The sequence below is a fragment of the Athalia rosae genome, chromosome 6 (assembly GCF_917208135.1).
Source record: "Athalia rosae chromosome 6, iyAthRosa1.1, whole genome shotgun sequence".
Taxonomy (NCBI): domain Eukaryota; kingdom Metazoa; phylum Arthropoda; class Insecta; order Hymenoptera; family Athaliidae; genus Athalia; species Athalia rosae.
This window is the reverse complement of record NC_064031.1, coordinates 10,377,354-10,401,738: the sequence shown is the minus strand read 5'-3', so window position 1 is coordinate 10,401,738 and position 24,385 is coordinate 10,377,354. Positions and strand designations below refer to the sequence as shown.

The 24,385-nt window shown below is 40.1% G+C and overlaps 1 protein-coding gene across 7 annotated transcripts in view; it reads left to right on the top strand.

Moving 5' to 3' along the window:
* Nucleotides 1-24,385, top strand: part of LOC105688867 (insulin-like receptor) — a 52,619-nt gene that overhangs the window by 11,835 nt on the left and 16,399 nt on the right. The window contains exons 1-11 of one of the 7 annotated variants that reach the window (XM_048657264.1): nt 1,331-1,624; nt 3,948-6,461; nt 17,448-17,622; nt 18,042-18,288; nt 20,057-20,162; nt 20,485-21,891; nt 21,978-22,279; nt 22,363-22,734; nt 22,846-23,381; nt 23,465-23,960; nt 24,052-24,296. In XM_048657264.1, coding sequence (XP_048513221.1) covers nt 5,312-6,461; nt 17,448-17,622; nt 18,042-18,288; nt 20,057-20,162; nt 20,485-21,891; nt 21,978-22,279; nt 22,363-22,734; nt 22,846-23,381; nt 23,465-23,960; nt 24,052-24,296 — 5,036 coding nt within the window. In that variant the 5' untranslated portion in view covers nt 1,331-1,624; nt 3,948-5,311. The other 6 variants (XM_048657262.1, XM_048657263.1, XM_048657266.1 and 3 more) reach the window with 6 other exon arrangements.

Sequence of the window (24,385 nt, the reverse complement as noted above, 5' to 3'; positions counted from 1 at the left end):
ATGGCGGTGCAGGGGGGGAGGAAAGAGGGAAATAAAAAAATATCTTTTTACGCTCGCTACGTTGTTTCAACTTATAATTTAGGTATACGTATATCCGTTGCGTGGTATAGGTATACATATATATGTTTACAAGTATGTACACCTATAGTATATACACGTATGCATCATATTGTGTTTAACATTATGCGTAGTAATTTCATACTTTGAACGCTAAAGTCAGATAATCAATGTATAGTAATTAAAAAATCATGTTATAACCGAGCGCAACCGCGAATTTTTTATTCTTCTCTTTTTTTTCCAAACTCTTATTCGTATGTTATTATTATGATTATTATTTTAAATTTACCGTGTACAAGAATTGAACTACCGATATTGAAAGAAGAAAAAAAAAAAGCGGAAGAATCGTCCGGTATTATTTTCTGGTGTTATTTAATTATATTTTTTTCTCGTTTTTTATTTGTTACGGGTTAATTTACTCTTCAATTTCGATTGGTGATTGAATTATTTTTTTTTCTTTCATTCGCGCAGACAATATAAAATGATAAATCATAATATAGTACACGTCGAGGTACACGTTAAATGGTGCAGATCATGAGAAACGTTTGTACGTGGCTATGTGTATATGAGTATACCTATACATACACGATGAGATGAATAATCAATTAAAGACGATCATTATTTATAGCTATATAGGGCTTAAACTCCGATGCCCTTTTTCACCTCGATATGTGACCCGTGAAATTATAATTTTCTTTACTTGCTTCATTTTTATTTTGATTTGATTCAATTGAAATTTGTAAAATTACAACGTGCGAAAATTTTCGAACGGGAGCGGAAAAAATGACCTATGCAATTACCAGCCTCGTATATTTATTTATTTTTTATTTTCATATTCTTTCCCACGCTAATTAATCCGGCATCTCGATCGTCTTTCATTTTCTTCTCAATAATTTTCTTACTTTTTTCATTTCATTTTATTTATTCATTGTTTTATTCGAGTATCGGACCATCTCATCGATGTTTTTTCTTGGAGTAAAATGGCGAAAAAAAATGAACATTTTTCTATTTCGTTCGATCGCGTACATATATACCTTTGTATAATCGCTACACGCTCCGCACTTCCTCCTCTGTCCGTACCACGAAGCATCGAATGTTAAAATTTCCTCTTTTCTGGCGTCGCGTCAAAGAAGCGATTTTTTTTTTTTTTTTATAATTTCGTCTTCTTCTCTTTATCTCGGAGCAGCGGAGGCTGATTTTGCTCGAGGCGCGGGTTCGCGCGATTCCGCTGCGGCGACCGGCGCCCGACAACGGACCTACGCCTCAACGCCCGTTCTCTCGTCAGTCGAGGATCAGCCCTCGCTGGGGTTAGATCCGTAGTTGGCGCTGCGGTATTGTGCGGATCACACTCCGGCGCATGCGACATGATCGTTCAAAGAAGATCACCGGAGCAGCCAACGCGTTGCTGCTGCTGCTGCTGCTGCGCGCGTTATTCGTCGCCGCGAACACACCGACTCGCGTGACGCAATCAAAATAAATAGTTAACGCCGTATTCCGTATACCTATACATATTTACACGTACACGTGCGCGTGTGTGCTCAAAATTTATGCAGAGAATAAGTTTTGGGTACGTTCGTTTTTTAAACAACAAATACATATATATATATATAATACCTGAGTGTTCAAAGACAAAAACAACAACGGTGCGGAGAAACAAATCGTCGAAAGGAACGGGTGCGCGAATTTGACAGGAGATTGGAAATTTTTTTGAAAACTTTTAAAAACGGAAGTTGTCGCGAAATAATTTGACAATTTTTACACTCGTCTGGTTGACACACGGTTATTTTCAAACGTACCTACTCGATTACCACGTGTGTACTCGCTTCGTGCGCGTTCGTCGCCTAAGTTTCTACAGAACCGTTGAATCTGTGACATGATTTCTGATTTTCGAATGGATTATTGAAACGAGGATAATAAAAACCATTCGCACGAACTGAGCTATAAATTCGGTAAGATTGCTACGTCGTACGTTTTCAAATCTGTGGTAAAAATGAATACCTGTTACGAGAAAATCGTCGTATTCTCATCGTCGTATTTAATTTTTATCGTTACCAATTCTAAACGCGTAGATTGTTTAGTTTGTGTGTTGATAAAATTACGTTGGTGCTGGTGTGCCTCGCTGCGTGGTCCCGTGAGTCACGATCATTCACGACCATCGCAGTAGGTCTCTGCACTACGGATGTGTCGTGTCGTAGCTGCGTTTAATAGCTAAAATCCGACGACCGTCGTTCGTGTATTTCTGGACAGTAGCGGCGGGTGGGCAGTGCCTAGTGTTATCGTTCTCCACCGTATCCTACTAACAATAATAACAACAAAAACAACAACGATGACGATAACAACAATAATCGTCTATCGCGATAGCTGCTGGCAGTGACAGTTAACGTCCGACTATTTTTCTAAGACAAAAAATAATTAACTATGGTCCGATTTCGTTCTCTTCTCTATTGTTCATCTATAATATTCATCTGTAACGAGTGATATTGCCGAAAAAATATTATTTTTTTTCGGACATTGCGGGGAGAAACGGTGTCTTTTTGAAAATAAGAGGAAAAAAAAAAACAAAAAACAATTTCGCTTTTTTGTCGAACTACTTCGGAAGACAGCCGATATTTAAAACCTGTCTTATTATAGCTTGTGTTCGGTAACTATTATTTTTTTCTCTCCTTTTCTTCACGCCTAATAATACCGATTACACGTATTATACACGCGCCCGTGCGATAACCTGTTACGAATATGAGCTCGTTACGTGCGTTACGCGTCTGTATACTAGGTATACATATATTTGTATTGGTAAATAGTTAGTTGGTATTAGTTACATATGCCTAATATGACCGCCTATTGCGCGTTATTTATATTATCTAGTTGTTTTTTGGAAGAGTTTGATATACCAATGAAATAACGCTATGTATACCATAAATATTTGAATAACCGGGTATGGTATGCGTACGCGTGAAAGAGTTTCGTTTCTTAAAATCAAATATAAAAAAATGATTTTCATTCCATTTTTTTCCGAGGGCCCCCCTTCAAATTTTCAACAATCTAGTTGAAATTAAAAACAAAGATGCTCGGAGAGATATCGAGATATCGAGATAGCGTAGAAAATAGAAGAAAAAGAGAGATAGACGAAAAAAAAAAGTGACGAAAAATGGAACCATGAAATTACTGACTGGCAGCAGCAACGTGGTGTCCTCATATGCATATACACAAGTGTGTGCATCGCGCCGATTTCTGAACGTAAAGTTTTACAGCGACTAAAGCTCTCCTTTCACTTATCGTATTTTCCTTTTACTTCCCCTCCTTTTTACGGCTTGCCCTGCATCACCACCACCACCACCACCACCACCACTACTACTACCAACCCCCCACGTCGCGCGTCGCGCATTATCTCTACTGAATATTTCACGTTGTTTTTTGCGCACTGTGTACCACCAGCAGCAACGCGCAAACGACGGTAACCAGAACAGCCGGTTAAATTTCAACGACACCGTCCAACCATCCATCCATCCATCCTCGTCGTCGTCGTCTCGTATCTGTATCACCTACCCACCTATATACCCACCTACGTGGACACGATGGTTTGATATGCGTTTTTGTTTGTCCTCCTCGATAAATAAACGCATCGAATCACCAAACACAACCCACGACACGATCAAATCCATGCAATACTAACAACTTTTTTGTTCCATAACCCCTTTTTGTCCTCTTCAATTACGTTTTATCTCATTTTCTAAAATAAAAAAAAAATAACACGAATGTATTATCAAATTCTTATGAGAGAAGATTGTTCAAAATTTGACGAATTTCTCGTCTAACATTACCTACGTACAATACGCATGATGTGTGTAATTTTTAATGATATTTTCTATCGTTTCTGATTTGTAAATTTGTAGGTATCCGCCAGCCTACACATGGATCAACCTCGATTGAAAATTCACCGAAGGATTACGCGAGGAAAATAAAATTAACAATTAACACGTGAAATATAGAGCGAAAAACGAGAAGCAAAAATTAAAAGAAGAACGGATTAATCGTGAATTTCTTTTGGTGTTTGTGCGTTATAGTTCAGTGTTTATAATATAAAATTAATAAAAATAATAATTTTGAAAAAAGAAAAAGAAAAGTAAAATCACAACAATAAGAATTTAATGAATAATTATTACGATATCTATAAATTATATTGATAAAAGAAAAAGAGAAACAAAGCAAACAAAACAAAAAAAGAATCAAACTGAGTAACATTAATAATATTAGTAATAATAATAATAGTAATAATTATAATTATAAAAATAAGGCTAATAAACGATTACGATGCTATAATAATAACTGATTGTATGAAGAAATAAAATAAAAAAGAAAAAAAACGAAAAAAAATACAAATAAAGAACAGAAAACAAAAAGTGTGACCAAAGTTGAATGAATGAAGAAGAGAAAAAAAAATTTATAAAAACCGAATAAACTCTAGGCGCTTATAATATCGAAGATGAATCATTGAGGATATGATGAACATTCGTTTTTCACATATGTATAAATTTCAAAGAAACTTTACATGGGATTTGAAGCGTTGAATTGCCAGAGTGCGCGTTATCGATCATTGAACAACTTTACGATGAATTGAAGATGAACAAGTAGGAAAAGTGTAACATTATTTTTTTTTTTTATTGTTTTTGTCTTTCTCGGCGTTATCGTTATTATTTCTTATCGCGATAAATTAAAGTTGAATCGAAGAAAGGGAAAAAGGTGAAGAAGAGAAACGTCAGATTTAAAACAAATAATATTTCTCGAGTAAAGGTGCAGAATTTATTGTATCATTGAAACCATGTCTTTGACACGTGAACAATCCTACGCGGTCGGATAGAGTTGGAAATTTATTTTTCAAGAGGGTATATAAAATATAAAATATCTCATATTTGTACACCTCGAATAAAAGAAGAAACGGAAAAGAAGCGAAGGAAAAATTTTATCAAAGAATCTAAAGACTGTGAGAATTTCTAGGGAATAAGTTCGCGAAGATTTAGAAAATTATCAATAAACGACGATTGAGTGCACGCGGGGGATAAGAAATAATTGGGAATCCTCTCCTTTTCTCCGTGACCCCGGTGCACGAAAGGTATTTCACTTCACCCGTTGAAAAGAAGCAAAGAGCGAAGAGTAAAAGTTTTTCGCTGGAAAACGAATTCCCGCATATTTTTTAACACCGGTGATACACGCGGAAGACGTCTTACTCGCTGTAAAATTTTATTCAATTAATCAATTAATGATGAAAAATTCACGAAGACTGCAGCGCCGTAACAGCAAAAACTGCAGTACAAGTAGCTCGACGGACGATGATCGCGTTAACGGCGTTGGTTCGGTTATGACGAGAAATTTTAACGCTATTAAAAAATCAAACGGAATCAACGACAATGACGAGGATTGTAAGAACGATGTGAACGCGAAGGTAGTCACGTCGTCATCGCCATCGGCGTCGGAAGATGACGTAGAAAATTTTTGCGACAAAGGAGCGAAGGTGTTCCAGTGTAGAAATTGCAGTCCCGGCAGTGCGCTTGGAGAGGAACTGGATAACGAAGAATACGGGAGAACGATCGACGGCTCGTCGACGTTGACGGGGAGACTTGGCCACCGTCAGAGGCCGCAGCAGCAATGCGAACTTTGCGAACGTCTTCAAGGATGCGAGTCCAAGGATAAAAGTTCCGACGTCGATGGGAACGAGAGGCGCGGGGCGGGAGGTGGAGCCGGAGCCGGAGCGGGAGGAGGGGAATGTTGTTACACCGATGGTAGAAGGAATCGTAACAACGGCCACCAAACAAAACGGGGTTCCAAGGAGTACGGCGACGTTAACGATGGCTGTACGGGGCATCCGATGGATCCCGTTTCTCCACCCTCGCCGATGGATTGCGGAAGACGTCGATGCGATGTTCCACTGCAGTGCAGACTGAGATGCGCCTCGAGCGTTGTTCGATGGCGAAGCGTACCGACGTCGCACAACGATCGCCACGGCGTACACGTCGACAATTACGCCGGTGATAAAAATTCTAACGAAGAAACAAACAATAATAAACACCTGCAATACTACTCGAAATCGTCGCCACCTACGACGCCGCAGCGATCGACGTCATCGTCGTCGTCATCGTCGTCGTCATCGACGTCATCGTCGTCGTCATCGTGCTCGTCGTCGTCGTCGTCGTCGTCGTCGTCGCGGAGGTTACCCGATAACAAACAAACGTCATGTCTTTCAAAATATTTTTTAAACAAATCTGCATCGATATATTCATCAGTACGACTATTAAAATTCTCATGGACCTTTGCCGCGTTAATTATTTTATTAACCGCTAACGTGAACGTGGCTAACGCTCAAGTCAACAGGGTCAATACCGAAATTTCAACAGCTGTCACTAAACGGGACGGTGAGTTTTTACCTTCGTTATCATCCATATTATTGTCACATATCTATTCGTGACACCATGCGGTAATTTTTTCATACCTACTTTTTTTTTTTTTCTTGTTTCTCATCGATATTCAGCAATAGAAACGATTAAAATTTTGTTCAAATTGTAGCAATATATCGCATGTATGTATCTAGATTTTTGTATTCATGATCTCAATACATCTAGATTACCTATAAGTAGACTGATAACACTGTCGAGTATATAAATAACAACAATTTCTCTGGGTCGCGTGCGTATTTGTACGATATAGATATAGAGAAATATATAAATGTGAGATGAAGTGTATATATACGTATATATATATGAATATATGGATGCGATGTATATAGGCGTATTACATACGTAGAATCGAGGAGTAGTGCGTCAGTGACGATATGGGATAAGCAAGGTTAAATCGGTGCAATCCGACCTCGCTACGGATTAATTTATACATATATATATATACGTGTCCGTGTATATATGTATATATGGGTATATGTTTGCGAACAGATGTTAATAGTATCTCCTCTCTTTCTCTTTCTCCCTCATGGCACACATACGCGTACAGGAATTGAAATACACACATACATTCGTTATTCTGACCCGCGGCGGCGGAGGTTGCTGCAGAATGAGATAAAATTGAGAAGGCAAAAAAAAATAAAAATAAATAAATAAATTTGAAATAACAAAAAGAAAATAAATTCAAGCTATTAAATATACATATTGGCGCGAAATAATTTTTCACACTCGCTGCAGATACGTACCGAGATGAATTTAATACCGCGATTATATTGTGAATGAAATTTTTTTGTTTCTTTCTCTTTTTTTTTTGCAGCGGTTTTTTACTCCCACGCTTGTATTTATGTACACATGCACACGTCTGCGTAGATTGGGGTGAACCGAAAAAATCGGGTCTTCTTTTTTCTACCGATCTCACATGTGAAAATGTGCAGTTGGAAATTTTTGGTCTTTCGAGTACCAACCTACTCAAAAGGTCAGTTTTGGTGGAAAAAAAAAAAGATTTCACGGTTCCGCTCAGGGATTCGAAAGATTGTCGAAATTGTCAAGATAATCGCCCCCCGTCACCCAGTTTATGTAATTTTTGGGGTCGTTCATAAATTTTCAAAAAATTTTCAAAACGATTTCTGTACGTCCTTTGTTATTGTACACACATATATATATAAATTGCTTGCGTAAACGAATTTACAAATGTTCGTATATAATGCGGGGTGGTTTTGATCGCAGATAAGAATCTTCTAGAAGTGAATGAACAATCTTATCTTTCACGTAACATTTCACCGGTTAGGGTGCTTTAATTTGTTATCTCGCCTCCGTATAGCTGTTCGCTCGTATATAATATGCACACATATACGTACATATGTATACAAATATACAATATAAGCGTATGTGCGTATGTAACGTGATAAGTAAATCGTACATGCACATACGTACGCGTATACATACACGTGTTTCGAGTGACTCTGTATCTATATGTTCACACGTGTGCGTATTAAATATATATATATATTATATACTTACGCTACTTGTGTGAGCAAAGGAATGTGGCGTGTCGCGTCCGCGAGCTCGCGTTGCGCGATGACCAACGCACTTATAAGGTGTAAAATTCTCGGAATTATTATTTCACTCTCAGTGTCGAAGACGACGACGACGATATGACGACGGTGATAAAAAATTTGACAAAATATCGTACGCCTATATATACCACCGATGGTAAAATTCACGTACATCGATGATCTGCGCGTATGTCTCTATATTGTGTACGGGTACAAGTATACACCGGAACCGATCGCATTTTGCGGAGAAAGAAAGAATTTCTACGTGAAATATGAAATTGAAATTTCAGAAACTGACGGGGGACGGAGAATGCGGATGACAGTTTTACTTTGATGACTTTTCTTCGTAGCGTGGTAAAATTGTTCGTTTTTCTTTGACCGAATACACGTGTGTATAATATATATGTGACACGTATGTACACGCGTTGTACATATGTATTATCATCGATATGGCGTAAGATAGGTATATACGTACCGTCGTTTTAGTTTCTTCATATACACGTATACGTAGGTAAGGTATAATATTCGTTGTACACTTCGGTTCACTTGACTAAACAAGAAACGTTTTACACATGTAATCTTCAAATGGTGAACATGTACAGTACGTATATACATGCCTGTACAGCGCCATGTATTAAATATATATATATATTAAATATGTGTGAAATGTGTACTGCGCGATGTGATCGTATTGCGAAAATTGAAATTAGGTTAGGTTAGACATACGTATATGTAGTCAATTAGGATATTTTTGAAATTTGTGAAACAATTTGCAACAGAAATATATATATATACATATGTATATATAACGTACGGTGGGACGATGGGTCGATGATGATGATATTTTTTGATATTTCATGAATGATATGGTGTTTCGTAGTTTCTTTGAAGTGAAAAAATAAATCAAAAAAAAATAATAATGATCAATAGACGTAAACTAGAGTACAAGTGCGCTTCTGTGTAATATGTGTGTAACGGTTTTACTGCTGATTAAATAGTACCGACTCATTACGGGAGTCGAGTTTTGAGTTATAGGCGCCAACTAGATTAAGATCTGCGCATTCATAGATTCTCGCAACAACCGATAACGTCATTGAATACCTTTTATTTCTTCGGTTTTTTTTTTTTCTTTTCTTTTTTCGTTTTTTTCTTAGGTAATTAGTACGCAATTACTGACCGTGGCGCACATTTTATTGGCGCACATTATACCATATTTCATGTACAACGTACGTTCACAATACGGTGAAAATTTTTTAATAATTTCATTATCACGATTGTAACGTCGCACTGTATAAATAAAATACATACTTTTTCGAGGAATAAAATTTTCACCTAATTAATATCAACCGCGGCCCATGTTATACGCGCGTATACTATATGTATAATAGTAGGTGACGTATGAATTACGTACGGAGAACACCGTTTTCCAAATTTAATAATAAAATTCCCAATTTTTCATTATCACACTCATCGCGTAGTCCGCTTCGAGTGTATCGGAGAAAAAGGAATAAGAAAAAGAAATAAAAAAAAATATAACAAAAATAAATCATATATTCCCTCTTCGTCGTCGTCGTCGTCAACGTCGTCGCGTCGTTCGTCGTTTTGTGCCGTGGGAACGGAAGTAGCTGGATCATAAATTTGCGACAATTGTTGCGAAGCATTGCGCAGCCCCCCGTTCTGCACGGTACATCGCCACCTATCCAACTTTATAGATGTGTAAACGTACAACCCTGCGATATTAGATACATTAGCGAGTATACGTGTAGAAATCGTTATGACGCGTGTCGAAATTCTTCGCGCAATTCTCACAATTCGCGCGATGTCCGAAATTGATTTATTTATTTTTCTTTCATTTCTTTGGTTTTCAGAATAAAATACGAATATCCATTTATCGCCGAACCTTATTTTTATATCACTAACGCAGGCTGATTTTATAAAATGTTTAATCTGATTTTCGCGGTATTCAGTTTATATATATATACAGTTATATCGAGTTGTAGAAGTTTTTTGGACGTAAGTGAGCATCGGGGAATGAAATTTTTCGGTATATTCTCAACGGAAGACTAGATACACGTATTTATTCGCACAACGCATTAATCGCGATCAGTAGTTATAACGATGCAGAGATTTCACGAGGTTTCTCTTCTTTCATTTCATCTCATTCATTTATTTATTTTTATTTTATTTTTTTCTTTTCTACGATTCGACGTAGAAAAAATTCAACATCTTCTCATTGCGTTGATCATTGCGTCGGTATACCCGATATAGGTATGCCACCTAGATACCTCCGCGTCTATACCGACCTGAAGTTACTGACGTAAGGCGGTAACGGCGGTAAATTTAGGCACTGAAAAATCTTCTATTTTTATCATATCTTCTTTCCCTTTAAATACGGAAGGCGGCTCGGTGTATATACAGCGACCGCAACGACGGATGAATCACACCGGGCGATGGCGATGACTTACCTACACTATTTTAATTTTTCCATTCTTTTTTTAAGTTTTCATTTCTATTTATTCCTTTTATTTTAGTTTCCGAATTTTTCCAAACCACATACCATCGCCCCAATTTTACATCGATACGCGTTTTTTCGTTTTTTTTATGTATATTCTTTTCATCGTCCAGTCGTCCGATTGTAGTATACAACGTGTGCTCCAAATACCCACATATGTAGATCATCAAAAAAGAAGAGAAGAAAAAAATAGAATTCAATAAAACGATAACAACAACAACAACAACAACATCAATATAGTAGTGATAATAGAAGTAGGTGTGTATGAAATGGTTCAAGGCTTGTTTGTGACGGCCATTAGAAGCGCGCGTACTGCATGGGAAATATTATCTTCCGATCGCGGGTTAACTCGATTTATAAATGAATTTCGTGCGAAATGAAAGCGATAGCCGTCGTACGGCTGAAAAGAGACGAAGAGAAAAAAGAAAAAAAAAATAAAATTACGCGCCTATACGTACTTATATCGTTATACGCCCGGACGACACGACCCCCTCAGATTCCCATTGTCTTTCCATAAACTTTATTTCGGGTCATGTACGCTCGCCCATCTTTCCGTCCGTTTATTTTCCAGCCTCTCTTTCTCTCTCTCTCTCTCTCTCTCTTTTTGCTCCAATGCGAATAAGTCTCTCATGGATCTCAAGGGTCGTCGCGATCGCATTCGGCCCCAGGCCAATGATTGCCAATTGATCTCATCAGTACATTCTTTAAGCTGCGGGTGATCGCCCTTTGACATCGTGCACGTATACGTATAACGTGTCGTCCCGTATGCCCACCTTTGTTTCGTGTACTTTTTTTTTTTATTCATCTCTTAATTTTCGTGTTTTTCGTATAGAGAAATTTTCTATCGATTCGAATCGGTGACGAGGCGTCGATAATAATTTCGCCAAAACGATGGGATAATAGGCTCGTGCGTACGCACAATTGCGACGGATTCGTTGTTGTTGGTCGTCGTAATTCGACGAGGTTCGGTTCGGTACGTCACGTACATCGTACGTATATGTATGTATAAATTATAGGAGATGAGAAAAGAAGAAAAAGGAGGCGGCGGTGAGGGGAAGGGGAAGGACAATTACCGCGGGTCGCGTCCAGTTGGGGTCGTATTAGGAATGGGAAAATACGAGAATACACTGCACCCGACTATATAGGCTCGAGGGCTTAACACTTACGCTTATTACTGTTATACACACCGGTGTATCACGCCCACGACAATATAACAGATTCTTGCTTATTATTAGATCGATCTTCGAGAGGCTCGGATTATTCTACGTTTCCATTTACGCCCCTCCCGCCCCCGTAGCTGCCCCTCCCCCCCGCATCGCGATTAAAGATATAGGTATATACGTATTATGTATATATCATAATGGAGAACGAGTCGAACGAGTTGAATAATTATCCGCTTTTATCCTCGTCTTTACATCCTTTTTTTTTTTATTTATTTATTTATTTACCAGCATTGCACGCGCGCGGCCTCGTTCATTCGTCGTTGAAATTTTTGTTCGGTAATGTTTCTTTTTGTTTTTTTTCGTTATCCTTCAAATCTCATCTTATGGATGACTTTTTCCAAAATATTCTTTGAACTTGACGAAACTCTTTCGACGTCTCGAGAGGTATCGAAAACCATGTTTGGTTCGCTCGTCAACTTTTCGGAATAAGATTCGAAATTTTTTTAATTCGAAGCGAGCAACGAAATGTTAGAAATATCGACGAGCTATGCAGAGGTATACGTGCAATGTTTCACTCGAATAATATTCAATGTCGATGCTTGACTAGGATAAAAAAAAGAAGAAGATTACGAGGAGAGAGAATAACGGAACGGGGGAGAAGAATGAAGAGGAGAAAAATAGTGAAAAAAAAAAATGAACATGAAAGTAAAAAAGAAAGAAGAGAAGGAGATAAAAATTGTAATAAAATAAATAAAAATATATACGCTATTCATCTCGCACAGCTGCCCGTTGCCGCCTGCAGACCGCGCATCATATTTTCTATCGAGTTTGTGGTCCGTTTACTCTTTCGAAGTCGCGACCTACGCCAGCCGATTCCTGCCTTCGGTGATAATTTTTTAATCTCATCCGCGCCGAGGCGAACGGCAAATTTCGTATACACGGTCTCTTTCGAGTGTACGCGTTCTTTCATTCAATAAAATTTTCATTCATTTCATTCGTCTGCAGTTAATTCGTACGCATTTCGAAGTAGTTTCTTTTTTTCTTTTTCTTTTTCTTTTTGGTTTCGCTCTCCAAGAATCGATGGATCGACGATCGGAGACGACGGACGAGGGGGAAACGTTCTCCTCCATTTTATTGCGATTGAATTTCGGTCGCTGATATTATATGGGAGATAATCGTGCGTGCAGCGTGGGTCCTTTTATTTATCGTCGCGTGAGTCGGACGTCGTGTGTCGCAGTCGCGAGCTCGCGATATAGTTACGGTATAGGGACCAGGTGTTTTTTGTTCGAAGGTCGGGACGCGAGACGGTCGACGGACACCGGAAGTTCAACGTCTAGACGGTTTTTTTCACCCACTCAAAGCCCTCTCGCATTCCGGTTCACCCGACCGCCTCGCGTCTTCTCGCTCTCCCGATGCCTGAGCTGCAGCCGCCGGCTCCGTTCGGATGAAAATCTTGTCCACCACCACCTCTTCCTTCCGCATCTGTTCAACCGTATATTACATTGTCGTTACGCCACCGCGTCACCCTCACCCTCCGGACACCACTCGCCGTTGATCCTCATACACGGTGGCGAACGCGAGGTGTCTTTCATCCCGATAACGTGCGATTTGCATTTTGCCGAATTCTGCGGGATTCCGAATAGCGAATGTATTTTATCGGTATAGGATCGATATGTAATGAAAATGTTTGTTGTCGTCGGTCGCCATTGTTGTTTGTTGTTGTTTGTTGTTGTTGTTGTTGTTGTTGTTGTTGTTGTTGTTGTTGGTTAACAAGTGATCGAGTTACAGAAACAGGAAGAATGACCCAGTTTCAGCTATCGCAAACGCCACACACGACTCTATCAGATATATATTTAACTAGGTCAATCGCTACTTCGAACGTATAATTCTGTATCGAAGTATCGATCGAGTCTAGCGCAACCGAACCCGCCGGCCGGTTCATATTAATAATAACGATATCGCCAACAACAATAACAATAATAACAACAATACCGTGTAACGCTTGCAACCGATTCTTTTCTATTCTACGCAGCAGTTTCGCCGCGATATTTTTCAATTAACGTTTCTCAATACGCCCGCGGTATACACACGTGTATGTATACCTCATCTGCATAGAAAAAAGTCCATAAACGAGAGATTCGAAAAAAAGGACAAACCGAAGAAAGAATATCGCCCGTCATTCCTTACCGTCATTTTCACCCCCTAGCGCGGACCAAGGTTTTACTCGTCGTACAACAATATTAACTGCGTCGATGATAACAACACGCGTCTCTGGTTGAAAGAAAAAAAAAAGGAGCATTACCCGTCTCTCGTAGAGCCAAAGTGAAGCGGTCCTTCCCTAGTTCGCCGAGGCCAGTTACCTCTCCGGGTGAATGGCTGATTGAATCTTCGCCTTGGAATCGTTCGTTCCGTTCGCTCCGTTCGCTCGTTGCCAACCTTGGGACACTCGAAAGCGACTCCGGGCTCCGATCAACATCCGTCTCCATACGTACAACACGTAATAATACGTAGGACCGCGGGGATACCGACCAAACTTCCTATAACGGACTCTTGACTACTACCGCGGGGTTCCGAAAGCCGGAAGTAATACCGCGTAGTATTAAATGCGCGCGAGAACTCCCCATATATATATATATATATATTTTCGTGTATGTTTAGGGCAACAGTTGCGGGGGTCGCGCATCTCTATATATCGTATATTTTCTTTATTTACCTACGATACACACGTTGTATGTATGTATATACGATAGGACCGTCGTTATTACCGCATTCAGGAGGACGCAGAAATGAATTTGTTTCGCTTTATTTTTTTTTTCATCTTCTTTCCATTTTCAAATCAATCGCGGAATCGCGTATAGAGCCGCGCACCTTTTTCTTTTGATATCGTCGGAATCGAGAAGGGGGGGGGGGGGCGGGGGTCGCGTTAAAACAATACGTAATCAGAGTCGATATATTCAAATCGCGCCTCGTACACACGTATAGCCGTGTGTACGTGTTCACGAGCCGTTGTTATTAATCGAACGAGATGTAACGCCGTTCAATTAAGATTTGAGCCTTAATTGGTCGGAACCCGGATCACTCGTTCCACACTTCCTGTTATTACAAACCGACAAGCCGTTAAAAATGCTAAACGCAAAGAGAACCGGGCGCGCGACCAACGCACACGGCGTTCCGATAACTCGAAGATACACGCGAGATGAAACAATTATATTCGGTGCGACGAAAAAGAAAACGTCAATTTTCATCCACTGAATTTATACGTTTCGTTCGATCGTTGATGTGATTTTTTTTATCGTTTTTATCTCTCGACTGAATTCTTTTATTGTTAATTATTAATTTCGGGAAAATATGTACGAATGAGCACGTGACTGTAGATGGGTTAGAGGGTGTATGTATACACATATGCCTAAAGTGGAGGAATACCATGTGAACATATATGTACATATGTCGGTGGTCGCGGCGCCGTCTGATAGGCGAGGGAGAGAAATTGGCTCGTGGCTGTGTTTGTTTCTTCTTTAGCCTCCGGCGGAATGCGCGTCGAATGACGCAACCGGCGATGGTTGTGCCTATGAGTTCGCGTGTTATAACATAGAACGCGGATGTGCGTAGTTTGAACTGCGATAGGCGATAAATGATAAAAATTTTTCCAGCCTCGTCGTTGTCGCACTCGTAAAATATCGTCGTTATTATTGTCGTCGTTCTTATCATTATATTTCTTACGTCACGGGGGCAGGTATATATCACGCTCTACTAGCGATACGCGCCGTTACGCTAACTTTTAGTTGTTAATCGATGTGTGATATAACTTGTATATATGTTACATGAAAATTTCACCTACTGCTATACACACTCTTGTTTCCTCGGCGACGGAAGGACTCGACGAAATCGTCCTGTGCGTATAACGTACAACGTTTACACGTTTCCGTTCTAACGAGATGCGGAAGTACGACGAGATTAGAAAAACTCTGGAGAGAGAGAGAGAAAGAGTGAGACAGCGACGCAGCGGGGGACAAGGGGCTGAGAAAATAGCGAATCATAGTTTTCAACTCGACCGATTCGACCTTACGCGGAGGTGTTGCGCGTTGTTGTTGTGTATCCTCTGTAACGCGTACGTGTGCACCGGTGTATTTGTAAACACGAGGAGTAAGTTCCGTCGGTGTATTTTGTGGTGTATTTTGCTTATGAAGCGCATATGGTTTTGCGGTACATAGTACACGTATAGTATCAGTAAGGAAGAAGATGAAGGCAGCGGCAGCGGCAGCGGCAGCGGCAGCAGCAGCAGCAACGAACGCGATCAGATTGCGGTGTGTTTTCCAGCTACGCGGGCGTTATGAATGAACAACGTAGTAGCTACATCTACACGTTTGCAGCACAGACACAGACACACTGGCGGTTATCTACATACACGTAGCATGTGGCCTAGTGTCGTACGGTGTAGTGTAGTCGAGAGCGAGAGAGGGAATGAGACCGGGGAATGCAGCAGAAGGCAGTGAACGGTTGTACACGGTGGTGGTGGTGGTGGTGGTGGTGGTGGCGCGGCGGCGCGCGATCGTGGAAAGAAATTAATGAGCGAGGACCGCGAATGAGAGGAGGCGGCGGCCGTCGCCCCGACGACAATGACTACGTTCGGAAGGATGACGCGTGCCGCCACCACCACCACCCCCCCCCACCGACGCCCGTATTCTTTTTTCCAGTTTCTCACTTCCGATGAACGCCCTCTCCATCCTACCCCTACCACACCACTCCTCTCTCGCGTAGTTTTCAAAACTCGTCGGCGAACGGGAAAACGCGAGGAACTATAACACACCGGACGTATTCCTGGCGCCACATCCGGTACGCCAATATCTAAGCGTTGTTACGTACGTAACGTACGTAGGTATTCGCGTTTAACGCTTATCGCATCGCGTAATATGCTCTCATTTTTCTTGAATTCGTTTCTTTTTTTTTTTTGTTTTTTTTTTTCTCTCTCGTTGTACCGTAGGTTATTCATCGTTATTTTATTTTATTTTATTTTATTTATTTTGTATACGCAAATCGCGATAATTGTTTTACAACGCTACTTGGAATTGCGATATACTCTTTTTCATTGTCAGCGACGATATCGCGGTATGTGCTCCTCGTGATGATGTAGGTATGACGAGGTATAATCGGGTCGGATATCTCGTGTTGAATTTTCGTTGATTTTCCTTCGCTGCAGGCACACGCGGTCGGGATGGTTGCAAAGTTCGCGATTTTTTTGAAGGTTCGGGACCGCCTGGGAATTACCTATCGCGAATCGACGCGTCGTGGTGACTATGTTGTAATAACGGAACTTACCTCGTTACCTGTGCTCGCATCCAAATCGCGTGATTAACCGAACCGAGTTATGTACGCCAGTTGCGAAACCGCATCCGAATATACATACATTCGTATATATGTGTACGGTTCACCTACTTTACATACTCCAACAACCTAATCGACACCTCCGATAAGCTAGATAAGCGGGTTATTGCGATTTTGTATACATACATATATGCGATAAAAACTACCTTACAATTTAGACCCTTAGACGCAATTTTTGGAGAACTTTGAACAAGTTCGAAGAAAGTATCTATTCGTATTAGTAGCATGATGTCACGGCGATGGGGATGTTTGAATATTACATATGCGTTGTGCGATGATAACGCGAATTGCGCAATTTTTTCTATCTCTATTTCGTTTTTATTTCTATTTGCAGTTTGTCAAAGCGTCGACGTGAGGAACAGCGTTCACCAATTTTCCAGACTGGAGGGATGTCGGGTTGTCGAAGGTTTCGTACAGATATTGTTAATCGATCACGCGGACGATAGCCATTACGCGAATCTAACGTTTCCCGACCTCGTAGAAATCACCGGCTATCTCCTCTTGTACAGGTAACAGCGGAATATCTCCGTACATCATTATTTATTCCAATTTGATGTTACGCGTTGAAATTACAATTCATTTGATGCACTACAGTTGATAATCGTTACTACTTCATAGCTAATCAATTTTCATAAGTCTGCCAATAGAATTTCTAATCTCTAACTTATACGAAACCGATCCAACGTTATATACTGACGTATTTGTCGACCTCCTCGATTCGACAGCTGTTATAATTCGAAGGTTTTTAAAAATTATCTGAGGCTTATTATGTGCTCTTCAAATTTGACGGTCGCGCGCATAATTTGTGAAATACTCCATCATCGCGATCAAGATACGTACGGGAAAATTTATTTTTTTCTATCAAATCGCTGCTGCTGTGCTCGACAATCGTTTCATTTGTTCATTCCTTTCTTTCTTTTTGCCCCAGAGTAAACGGACTTAGGAGCGTGGGTCACTTGTTTCCAAATTTGACGGTGATCCGAGGACATTCTCTGTTCATAAATTACGCCCTGGTCGCCTTCGAGATGGTGCATCTTCAGGAAATCGGACTTCATTCTCTCACAAATATTGTACGAGGTACCGTCAGATTCGAAAAGAATCCGGCACTTTGTTACGTGGACACAATCGATTGGGATCTCATCACGGGGGTTGGAAAAGGCGAACACGTTATTTCGGTGAGATTTTTTTGGATTTTTTTTTTCTTTTTTTTTTTGTTGTCTCCTTTTATCTCTTCTGGTTGAAAAACACTACTCGTAATCAGAAATATCCTTCTATTTTACTTCCTTCCTTTTTTCTTTTTCCAACAACACGATTCTAATCGTTCAAGTTTTCAATTCTTCCAATTTACCTAGCGCTAAAATTTTCAGTTATTATTATCCATAGTCTGTAGATAATGGAGAAAAATCGTTCGCGTTAAACTATAACAGCGAAACAGTGACAACATAATGTCTATACATCTGAGGTGCGTTCTTGAGGTGCGAGCTATTTGCGGATCGGTTTTTTCTTTTTTTTTTTTTTTTATTTATGGAAAAAGTGGCATCGCTATATAAACTTTTCGCAGTCACGGTGTTGCGAATATATGTATACCGCGGTTCGCACGCGATAAATTTTAAATTATACGCACGTAAGTATGTATATAATACGAGTACATAATATAAATGTATATATTCTCTATCTATATGAGTGTATGTATTCGCAAATACATACCATTAATGTTATATATATTGGGATATGTGCGTTGAGTGTAACGCGGCCTTTTGCAATTTGTTTTTTGACCTTCGCGATTCACAGATTCCCCCTCTTACTTCTTATACAGTTGCCACGCATTTACTCTCTTTCTCTCTTTCTCAACGAGAAATTTCAGAGCGAGAGAATTAGCCGCGAATTAACGTCGAATGAGCGAACGAAACGTATATACATATACACCTATATATTGGACGTCGACCGCGTTTAACATATACATATACATTTTTATACGTATGAGAGATTTTTAAAGAAATTTTTTAATCTATTTTTTCGACGTTAAGACACGTTACATTAGGCGCACATATATATTTGTGATTTTCTTTTTATTCTTTTTTCAATCTGCTCTGCAACCGATTATTCCAGGTCTCCCGCGCAGCAGATACGTAACACCAGCCTATCGCTATATTTCAACGTGATTCACGCGTCCTCAGGGGTAGACATAAAATTCTTTATACCGAGCACACGCGTCAAGGTACCTCGGATGTGGGTGGATGGGTGGGTGGGCGCGGATCAAAAATAACGACACAAAGAAAGGAGCGAGGATAAAATTGTAGAAACGAAAAATATAGGGATCGATGACTTCTTTGTTATTGTCGGAATGATTATCATCGTGATTTCTTTATAGAAGTTGTAGAGTTTCCGTGCAGTCATTTTACGTTTCGTTAAAGAAGGAAGAAGGTGAGCGGAAGCTGCGGTATGCCGACACGTATAATATACATATCTTTATACGTACACTACCGTATGATCTTCTCTCGCGCGTACTACGAAAACTTGTCAACGTGGTGTGGGGTGTACTACGTACCGTAGTATAAGTATAGTACATTTATGTGTAATTAATGTATACACGTTCATGCATATCGTACATATACATAGATATATGCGCAACGTAGCATACAGTCATGCATAAATCGGTGTGGCTATATACCGCAAAGTTTATAACGCGGAAAGACTTCTCTAGCTGTTGCGGTGAAGATAACAAAGAAAAAAAAAAACAAAAAAACAAAAAAACAAGAAAAACCAATGCGATAAAGCGAGAATCACTGTGTTGAATTTCAATGGTTTTTTTTTTTCATTTGAAAATGTTCGAGTGAATAAAAAAAATAATCACTTGATTTTGATTCGTTTATTTTAATTATTTGTTTTATAATTTCATTTTTTTTTTTTTTTTACTTATGTATTTGATTTCTTTTTTTACAGGGTAACAAACCTAAAAACGGATGTCCAGTTTGTGAGAAAAATTGTCCAACTAGGGTCACGAAACAGGATGAAACTCTTTGCTGGAATCGTCAACATTGTCAGAAAGGTAAGATATTTCTTTATTTCTCTAATTATATGCACATATTACCTATTTATCGAGCTTATGATTGTTATGAAATTTATCCTGTTCTTGATCGTCACGATAAAATGTTATTTGGTATCGTACAACGGTGTTTAATCGATATACGGAGAGATGTAAGTTTCTTACAATTGATTCTGTATCCGAGATAAAAATAGTATTCTCGCCTCGGATCAACCTTATAGTCAAATGAAATTTTTCGTTCCAGCACAAAGAGTACAACTCCGAATTTATTTTTCAGCCTCTACCTTGTAATATTAATGAAAAACAAAAATTTTCCCTACAACAGTTTGCAATACCAATTGTGGGGATGCGGCGTGCAGTAATACTGTGCCAGTGAAATGTTGTCATCCCACTTGCCTCGGAGGATGCACCGGACCAACGTCTCAAGATTGTAGGGTTTGCAGAGAAGTCGTAGTGGCTGGAAATCGGTGCGCTGAAAAGTGTCCACCGAATACCTACGAGTTTCTGAACCGACGATGTGTACAGGAGAATGAATGCAGAAAGATGAAAAAACCTCGAGAAGCGTTTGATATAGTAAAAGAATTTCCATATAAGCCTTTCAACAACACTTGCGTCACCGAATGCCCAGCAGGGTATATGGATGAGGAAATAGACGGAAAATCTTCTTGTAAAAAGTGTGACGGACTTTGTCTCAAGGAATGCAGTGGCGCTAATGTGGACAGTATTGCCTCGGCACAAAAATTGCGAGGGTGTACAAGGATAATGGGAAGTCTGGAGATACAGATACGCGGGGGTAAAAATATCGTGAAAGAATTGGAGGACAGCCTCAGTATGATCGAGGAAATTGATGGTTATTTGAAAATAGTGCGAAGTTTTCCCCTCATATCTTTGAACTTTCTTAAAAATCTGAGAACCATACATGGAAAAACATTGGAGAGCGGAAAGTACAGTTTAGTCGTTCTTGATAATCAGAACCTCCAAGAGCTCTGGGACCTCGAGACTCACAAGTCCATTAAAATACTCGCAAGAGATGGCCCTGCCAAGGTATTTTTTCATTTCAATCCAAAACTCTGCCTTGACACTATCGAAAAATTTAGAAAAGCTGCGGATCTCCCAGAGTTTACCGAGCTCGAGGTTGCCCCGAATAGCAATGGAGACAAGGTAGCCTGTAATGTAACAAAACTACGAACTCGAGTTACCAAAAAGACCTCCAATGCTGCCCTCATAGAATGGGAAGCCTTCAGGCATCATGACCCTAGATCTTTACTCGGATATGTTGTTTATTTTATCGAGGCTCCAAACAATGTTACCATGTTTGATGGAAGAGATGCCTGCGGAGGTGACGGATGGAGGGTGGATGACGTGTCTGCTGTCGATAATCCAGAAGCACCACCGGTTTTGACAAATGGAACACTAACCGAATCGGTTTCCTACCTCACACATATTCTAACGCAGCTCAAACCTTATACTCAGTATGCATTTTACGTTAAGACTTACACTATTGCTACGGAGAGATCTGGAGCCCAGAGTGATCTCCATTATTTTACAACTTTCCCCGACGCACCAAGTATACCTAGGGCTCTTTCTACATGGAGTAATGCCAGTAACGAGCTTGTTGTCACTTGGGAACCACCGATTAATAAAAATGGAAACCTGACACACTACAGAATAGTTGGACGTTGGGAAGCTGACGATCGAACTTTTCTTGATCAAAGAAACTACTGTGACGAACGTGAGTGTTCTGGTTTCATATTGAAAAACCTACAGAAATCAACAGTTTTCCAAGATTGTTAACATGGCATCGTATACCTTTTCCAGCTCTATTGTTATCTGAGAAAAAAACCATATCTGTGCTTGCTGAGGAAGCAAGGAAAAAAGCGCAAGAAGAAAAGATGGTCGCTGCGGCAAAACCAGGGTTGACATCTACTTGTCAGTGTGCCGAAGACGAGACAGACCCATTGCTCAGAGAGAAGGAAGTTTCTAGCTCAATCGCTTTCGAGGATGCTCTGCACAATCAAGTTTACATAAAGCGCCCTACCAACGAACGTAGGAGGCGAGATTTGAGCGAAACTGTTAGAAGCGCGATGGTTATACGTCGAGATCTTCACTCCTATCCTGAGGTAAGAATATTATATCGTTTTTTTCTGCATCTTCTGTATTCAGATCTGTTCTCACGAATATTAAAATACATTTCTCATCATAGGACAAAGAAAATCTTTCCGAAAAGGTGGAAAATGGTTCCTATATCGTATTTAACAGAACTGTTTATGGCCAAACGATTTTTTCCATGAAAAATTTACGTCATTTTGCTGTCTACACCATAGAGGTACAGGCTTGCAGAGAACCTGTGCCTAACGATACATTGAACAGTTGCTGCTCCACAAAGAGTATTAAAACTGCCAGAACTCTGCCTATTGACTCTGCTGATGACATTCCACAGAATAGTTTCAAGTATAATGTTGTTGTTGGGAATAACAGTGAATCTACGGTAAACTTGTGGTGGAAAGAGCCACCCGATCCTAACGGGCTTATTGTCTCGTACCAAATTGAGTACAAAAACATTGATATCCAAAACGTAAGTGCAAATCAAATATTGTCTGATTCGAGCTATGCCTGCTTGTGCAATTAAATTGCCATTTTCTTTGTCTTCCTGGTGACTTAATGAAATCCCTTACCGATCTTCCAGGTAAAATCTCTGATAGTTTGCATGACGCGGCAAGAGTTTCTGCAAAATGGACAAATGTATGTCCTGAGAGGTCTACCAGCTGGTAATTACTCATTGAAACTTAGAGCCACTAGTTTGGCTGGAAATGGAGCGTATACAGCCACGAAGTACTTTTATATCAGAGAACTCAATGCTGGAGGATCCCATCCCTTCCTTTGGCCAGTTCTTAGTGTGCTTGGTTTGTTAATTCTCTTACTGGCTGGCGGTTATGTTTTGAAACGAAAGTTTATGCCTAACGTGCCAAACATGCGACTCATTGCTACCGTCAATCCGGAATATGTCAGCACCGTCTATGTACCTGATGAGTGGGAAGTTCCTCGCAAGAAAATAGAACTTCTTCGTGAGCTGGGTAATGGCTCTTTTGGAATGGTGTACGAAGGTATGGCCAGAGATGTTCTCAAGGGAAAACCAGAAGTCAAATGTGCAGTTAAAACAGTCAATGAAAATGCCACAGACAGAGAGCGCATTGAGTTTCTTAATGAGGCATCGGTTATGAAGTGAGTACGAAAACCGAGGTGCTTAGCTCGAAAAATTGGATCCTCATTTCTCACTTTTATTTGATTGAGTTCTTTCTTTTTAGGGCCTTTAACACTCACCACGTCGTAAGATTATTAGGGGTTGTGTCACAAGGTCAACCAACACTAGTGGTGATGGAGCTCATGGTCAATGGAGACTTGAAGACCTACCTAAGAAGTCACCGGCCCGATGTGTGCGAAAATTTCTCAAAGCAGCCTCCGACATTGAAGCGAATCTTGCAGATGGCTATCGAAATAGCTGACGGCATGTCTTATTTGGCTGCCAAAAAATTTGTGCACAGAGATCTTGCTGCAAGGAATTGCATGGTTGCAGAGGATATGACTGTAAAAATTGGAGATTTCGGAATGACTCGAGATATTTATGAAACGGATTATTATCGCAAGGGTACCAAAGGCTTGTTACCAGTCAGATGGATGGCACCGGAAAGTTTGAAGGATGGTGTTTTCACCAGCTTCTCCGATGTTTGGAGCTACGGAGTTGTACTCTGGGAAATGGTCACTCTTGCATCGCAACCCTATCAAGGGCTATCTAACGATCAGGTAAGGGAGTGGTTGAAGTATTTCGTGCTATTCTTAGTATCTGCATAGATTCCTTTTAGAAGTTCGGCAAAAATAACGTTTGTGATATTAGGTTCTTCGCTACGTTATCGATGGAGGGGTGATGGAACGTCCTGAAAATTGCCCGGATTCTCTATATACCCTGATGAGACGTACGTGGAATCATAAGCCCAATCAGCGACCAACTTTCCTTGACATCGCTACGATGCTCCTGTCGGAAGTCAATGTTGAGTCCTTCGAAAGAGTCAGCTTCTATCACTCCCCAGAGGGAATCGAGGCCAGGCATCAAAATGCGTCGCATTCGCCACAGGCTGACAAGTGAGTAGTATTCCATCTGTGTATCGATTGTGTTATGAAGGATTCTCAGGAGAAACTGGTGAATAACGTGAAATGGAAAAGTATGATAG